General features: G+C 39.5%; 1 protein-coding gene across 1 annotated transcript in view; it reads left to right on the top strand.

Moving 5' to 3' along the window:
• Positions 1-384: 384 nt before the first annotated feature.
• Positions 385-7,113, top strand: part of LOC114607715 (macrophage mannose receptor 1-like) — a 46,773-nt gene continuing 40,044 nt past the window's right edge. Inside the window, exons 1-6 of the mRNA XM_077936867.1 lie at positions 385-445; positions 2,325-2,726; positions 3,109-3,282; positions 4,968-5,132; positions 5,600-5,713; positions 6,837-6,980. Coding sequence (XP_077792993.1) covers positions 385-445; positions 2,325-2,726; positions 3,109-3,282; positions 4,968-5,132; positions 5,600-5,713; positions 6,837-6,980 — 1,060 coding nt within the window. The remainder of the gene's footprint in view (positions 446-2,324; positions 2,727-3,108; positions 3,283-4,967; positions 5,133-5,599; positions 5,714-6,836; positions 6,981-7,113) is intronic.

Here is a 7,113-nt window from a genome sequence, read left to right as displayed (position 1 = left end):
TTTAACATGTGGGGGGGAAAGGTGCGAGTACCATGTACTCTTGAGTATTCCCAGAAAGAAAAACACTGGTTAACAATTTGTATCACCTATCCCCTCTTCCCTCCCTTTTTTTTTTTTTTTTAAGCCCTGAGCATTATTATCTTGCATTTTAAACTGGTGGATTTTACAAGGCTAAGTGGTGGGAAAGAATCAATATGGCCCAAGCTATTATTCTGGAATAGGTATTTCCCATGAAGCTATGCTGTGTGTGTAGTACTGTGTGTATATATATATGACTGAAAACTTCATTCTGTATGACTCATGATGAAGAAGTAACTGAAAAGCAGCAATCCCCGACTTTGTCTTATTTTCAGGGGAGCTATGTGGAAGGTTTGGTTGTGTCCAATGCCTGCCTTTTTGCTCCTAAATATCTTGATCCTCGTTCAGCCAGCTTTGCAGGTATCAGGTAAGCTCTTCATCACTTCCATTCCCATTATGATATTAACAGTAAGTGGAAGGGCATCTTTCATACTGTAGATTTACCTTTAAATAATCTTCTGGAAGATACTGTTAAAGGGAAATCCATTAAGTGTTAGATGCAATGAGTGTTAATTAAACAATTAATTTGCTTTTAACATTGAAATCAGGTTTAAATTTTAGTAGAAGAATGGCTAACATAATTTTAAATGCAATTTACTACATGGTTGCAAGAAAGAATTTGCTTTTTTCCTATGCAGCAGTCATATGCTGCTACTTATTTTCTTCACAATATAAAAATAAGCTGTAAATATAATAAATGTGTAAACAATAACTTTTCAACAAGAAAAATATTCAACATTTCTTTTTCCATCACTAAAAAGTATCTGCATTGTACTCAGTGATGCCCTCTGCACCAACTCTTTGATCCAGTGGAGGCTACCATGAACAGAGCAGGAAAGGGGCAATGTTTGCCATTTCCCACTCCCCCCAAATGATGATATTTCCTCTACAGCTCTGGAGAAGATTGGGAGAATATGTAAGGTCTGCAGGAGTAAGAGGGAATTGACGAAAAGTTGTGTTTCCTTGCTAATGTCCCGCTTTTTGCTAATGGAAAATACTGCAGGATGAAAGAACCTTCCTTCCGAGAGAAGGACACCGCTGGTCACAGCCCCCTGTGCTTTAGCAAATCTGAATAGCATTTATTCCTCACAAAAGAAAACAACCACATTGTTATAAGAATGTAAAAAACAGCCTGGTGGATGAGGCCAATGGCCCATCTAGTCCAGCATTCTGTTCTCACTGTAGCCAACCTGGTGCCTGTGGGAGGCCCACATGCAGGCACAGAGCACAAACACACGCTCCCTTCCTGATGCCTAACTGTACTTGAATACAAGGGAAACAACTTATTGAAGTGGCTGGAGTTTTATAATATAGATTATAGGCTGTTAGCTTAAATAGCTATGTTATTTGTATCTGTCTATTTCTATCCCGACTGTTCATACCGGTTTAAATGACTCAAGGATATTGCACTTCTCATGCTTTATGTGTACATATTGACTTGTTTTTAGAATATTGTCGTCGTCATCATCATCATCATCATCATCATCATCTTACCTTGAGATGAGTTCCTAGCTTAATAACAAGTGCCTGCATATTATTCCCTTTACAAATAAAACCAATGGGGAAAGCAATTAGCATCAAGGAATTGATTTGGAGGAAAGGTTTAGCCCACACCCCTCAGTTCTCCCCTCTCCCCAATGCTTTTAGAAAAACAAAAAGACAATGGGAAGATCCAGTACAACCTCTCATATGCCATGTTTAGTTTGGTCCTCAAAATATTAAAACTAATATTAACTATAATACAATACTTATAACTATAATACAAAAGAAATGTAAAATAAAAATATTCCTAGTGGCTCTGATGTCTTCTTTAAAAAATAAATTAATACAGATTTTTTTTAACCAACCACCTTTTAAAAAGCGCAGCATTCCTTAAACATAGATGCTGAGAACACTAAGTTAATTCACGTATTATTCACAGTAAAATAAGCTGCAAACTAATCTGCAAAAAGACATCAAAATTGGTGTCTTAGCTATATGAACGTAGAAAGTTATTGCCCACGAATCAATAAGACAGAGCAGTGGATAGTGAAAATTAACTACAGAATTAACACAAGAGGCATTTCTCTCTCTCGTCTTTCCATGTTATTGCTTCATATTATGAATCCTGGTATTATTCTGTCAATGGTTGCCATAAGACTTCCAAGTGCAGGGCAGGTAATAAATTAAAATGATTAGGATGATATTTGAAGTTATGTGAAACTTTCCCCACAATGTTCCTGCTATTTTGCCTCTTAATTTTACAGAGAGTAACAGCTTTCTGATATATAATGAAAACCTCAAGCTTTGTATTCAGGCTCAGAAATCTCATTCCCCCATTCTGGACTACTGTGATAAAGACAATGAGGGGCAACATTTTAAGTGGATTTCCAATGACAGGATTTTGAACATGGCAGTGAAGTTATGCCTGACAGTGCCTTCCAAGTCAGACCAGGCCCGAGTCATGCTCTCCCCCTGTAATGAGACCACTGAACTTCAGAAATGGGAATGCAGAAATGACAACCTCCTTGTTCTTGATCATGAAGATTTGTTTTTAAATCCCGAGGGTGGCCAAAAAAGTCGTCTTATGCTGTCTAAAGTAGCCACCAGCAAGAGTACCTGGAAGATCTATGGAATGAAAGAAAATTTGTGTTCTAAGCACTATGAAGGTAAAATTCAGAGAAGTTCTCCCTTTTTCTATATGATCACTTCTTTAGACATAGCTTGTTGTGTCCTGCTTCAAGCATGGTGAATCCCTTGCCTCTGGAGGCCAAAACAGGCATAATAATAATCACATAATTTCAAATTATTTCAGGAAACAACCCAAACTTGACAGCAGGCATGGGAGTCCAGTTTCCACCAGGACCTCAATAAATGGAAAAGGCCTCTTTAATTCCATGCACGGCCATGAAAAATCTCTCTCTCTCTCTTACACCCACATCCACACCCTTTCTATTAGGAGGAAACGGCTTCTGAAATGAATACCAACTTCTTCTTTTCTTTAAATGTTCAAAATTATTTCAGCATAACATCTATCCATTTTTCTTTTAGCTCTGTATACCTTAAGGGGCAATGCCCAAGGAGCCCCCTGTGTATTTCCATTCAAGTATCAGGATAAATTGTATGCTCAATGCATAAGAGATGGTGATGAACATGGACAACTTTGGTGTGGAACAACTGCAGATGTGGATAGAGACTCTTTAACTGGATATTGTCCAATAAAAGGTAAGCACTTAGCAATGTTTTTTTTAAAGCCCATACTAGTCCACCATATATTTGCTGCTTAGAGGAAAGTTTCCCATACAAAAAGGGAAGCTTTTGTTATTGCCTCTGCTTTACAGATTGTGCAACTAAAGCAGAAAAGGGAGCAGGTTACCCTGTGAATAAGAACAAAAGGAATTGTTAATGATGTCAGGGCCCCCTACAGGATCAGGCTTACAGCTGAAAGGGAGAGGTATAAGGAAGTAGCTCAGTTTGAGCCAAAATCAAGGTCTAGAGCAGAGAGAGATAGGGAGCTGCTAGATACAGGATGCAGACAAATTTTGTCTGGGATTTTGGTCTCATTACAACCATCAGCTGTTCAACTGGGAGCAGTTGACGGAGGCTGGGGTTTGATGTTGTACAAAGCTTACAATTGCAAGTCTTTCCCCTGTGGTAAGAAGATCAAAGCAGAGAGGGAAATGTCATAAAAGTCTTCTGCTCCTGTGCATTTTTTCAATTACATACTTGAAATTTTCAGGATGCACTTATATATTGAAGTTTGAGCCTTTGGAAGGGTAAGGAATGGCTTGCAGTTAATCCGTGCATTGACCTTGTTTGCATTGTTTTGCTGGAATTATTGAGTGATTTTTGCTTGCAAGTACAAGACAGAGAAGGACGTGGGTGGCGCTGTGGTCTAAACCACAGAGCATAGGGCTTGCCGATCAGAAGGTCGGCGGTTCGAATCCCTGTGACGGGGTGAGCTCCCGTTGCTCGGTCCCTGCTCCTGCCAACCTAGCGGTTTGAAAGCACGTCAAAAGTGCAAGTAGATAAATAGGTACTGCTCTGGCAGGAAGGTAAACGGTGTTTCTGTGCGCTGCTCTGGTTCTCCAGAAGAGGCTTAGTCATGCTGGCCACATGACCCGGGAGCTGTATGCCGGCTCCCTCGGCCAATAAAGTAAGATGAGCGCTGCAACCCCAGAGTCATCCACGACTGGACCTAATGGTTAGGGGTCCCTTTACCTTTACCTTTTACAGGACAGAGAAAGGGTGATAGAAATGGTGTGCTGTTGTTTTTATTAGTGAGCTGTTTCCACTTTAGGTCAAATAGTCCATGGAGGAAATGCATGTACAATTTGGAGTGGGTAATAATTAAATATATGCCTCTGTTATGTATATGTGTGATTGTGCAATGACACTTCCAGCATCCCCGCAGGGTAGACTTGTATTTTGAAAGTGATTCACTGACATGGATGGGAGCAGAAAGCAAGGCAGCTGTGAAGGGGGGGGGGGTGGTACCCTGGGTTTGTACCAGTCACACAGGTTAATGCAATTCAGTGCATTAGGTGTGGATGTTTACAGGGAGAAAGTCAACTCACAGAAACTTTCCGGGAACTTGGAAGTCCTGATTGCACATGGGGTTCCAAGTCCTGGGGTACATAGTGAGTTATTTATGTGTAGATTTCCCCCCTGCAGATATCCACACCTTATGCATTAACACTGAAGATGGGACTGGGGAAGCCATCAGTTAATGGTGGACTGCCAGCAATACTGTCTTTTGATCACATAAACTTCTGTGTTTCACCATTCTGCTTTGTGTATTCTTTGGGAAAGTGGTTCCCAGATTATTAAAGACTCGAGCATATCCAGCTTCTAAATTTTCTTCACCATTGGTGATTTGATGATTTGACACTCGTTAACAATGATTACAGGTGACCATGATGAATTTTTCTGGACCAGAAACCACTGGACCGGGGACTTCTATCAGATCAATTCTGACTCAGCTCTAACATGGTACCAAGCAAGAAAAAGTTGTCAGCAACAGAATGCAGAATTACTGAGCATCACTGATTTACAGGAACAAGTGTATGTGACAGGTAGGACATAACAAGGCATATTTAAAGAAGTGATCAGTTTATAGGATATTCTGTTAATTAATATTGTCTCAACTAGAAATAGCATTTTCAAAATGATAATATTAGATGTACCCTCCCATCACCCAAAGAATTAATTTAGATTCAGTCATTTTCAGACCATTTCAGGATGAAATATTCATTGCATCTCAGGTTACCAATCTTTTGCAGGTCCTCTGTGTCTTTAACAACTGTAAGAGAAGCAGAAATTCATTGGCTGAAGCTGATGAAGCATTGCATCTATAAGCTGAGTGAAAGGCTTCAGTTGAAGAATTTCTGATTGATACGCAGCCCTACCAGTAGAAAAAGCTGAGTACTCTAGTAATGTTGGGATGAGCATGTTTGGTTTTTGCTCCCATGACCCTAGCTTCATAAATATAAACTTCCTAGCTTTATAATGCAATCTAATTGATTTTCTTTTCCTTAAATAGGATTAACAAGTTGTATGCCTACTGACCTGTGGATTGGGCTGAACAGTTTAGATGATGAGAGTGGATGGCAGTGGATGGGCAACTATCCTTTAAGATATTTAAATTGGGCTCCAGGTGAGTGAATATCTACGTGCCAACAAGGTGCCAAAAATTCAATCACATATGCTAATTGCGAAGGGATTTACAGTAGATTAGAAGATCCAGAGTTTATACTACATAAAATACGTCAGTTTAAACAGGTTTAATGATAAACCAAATATAATGTATTGCTATTTTTCTTAATGCTTTGCTATAGCTGCTTGGATCATCATTCTGAGAACATCTGCCATTTTCTCTCCACTCAGTTAACTCCTTTTTAATAGGAACCTTTTGATTTATTATTTAAATTTGTATGCTGCATTCCCTATAAACATGCTCAAAGTGGCTGACAACAGAGCGATGAAAATGCAAATCAATTGTTACAAGAATTCAGCATAACATAATTCAGCAATCCAACAAATAACTCAATTTGATTTTCAAAGAGCTCTGTAAAAGGCATGGATGTTAAAATCCCCTAGGACAACCAGACGAGGTATCTCCAAGGAGAACATCCACCATGACCTGAAGCAGCTTGGGCAGGGAATTCTTGGTGCAGCAGGGAGGTTGGTACACCAATAGGAATCCTATTGCCCAGCTCCCAGAGCATGCACTCAGAAAACTGGGTCTCCCCAGTAGGACACCTGGTGCAAGCCAGTGACTTCCTAAAAATCACTGCAAACACCCCCCCCCAATGACCTGGGTTGCTGTTAGAAAAACCTGGCAGACAAGCAGGGGCAAAAACAGGCCCATCTGCCACATCTAATCAAGTTTCTGTTACACATGCCAGGTCAATTCCTCCATCCACAAACAAGTCATGGATGGCAGTAGATTGAAGTACATGTGTAATAGGGCTTTTTTCGGTGGTGGCTCCACAATTTTGGAATTCAATTCCTGTAGAAATTAGGCAGACCCTCTTTTCTCACACTTTTAAAGAGGCTTTTCCATAAGTTGTTGATAGTGGTGGGACAGGACAGATGAGGGCAGTTACTGAGATACGGCTAATTTATTATTATTTTATGCTGGTGAATTTAAACTTCATCATTGCTGACTATATATTAAAAAGTGTTTTATGGAAATGGCTTAGTACTATTAAAATAATGTTGCAATGTTAACATAGGTTAACACAGGCAATGATCCCCTGTCTCACTCTTTCTTAAAGGCAGCCCAACTCCAGAAACAGAAAAAATATGTGGATCAATGCTGTCTAAGGTTGGCAAATGGGAGAATAATAAGTGTCAAGAGAAACTTGGATACATTTGCAAAAAGGCAAACTCTTCATTAGATGCTTCTGTTATTCCTTCAGGTAGGACTATAAACTGGGAATGAAGCTTCCCTATATATCATTATATCATGATTTATGGAGGGTGACATTGTCCATATTTATACAGTAATGCAGTTTTGCTGTTTGTAGTGGCATGTGTAATGGGAAACATTTT

The sequence above is a fragment of the Podarcis muralis genome, chromosome 12 (genome assembly GCF_964188315.1).
Source record: "Podarcis muralis chromosome 12, rPodMur119.hap1.1, whole genome shotgun sequence".
NCBI classification, from domain to species: Eukaryota; Metazoa; Chordata; class Lepidosauria; order Squamata; family Lacertidae; genus Podarcis; species Podarcis muralis.
Note: the sequence above shows the minus strand (reverse complement) of the source record. Positions and strands in the feature narration are given on the sequence as shown.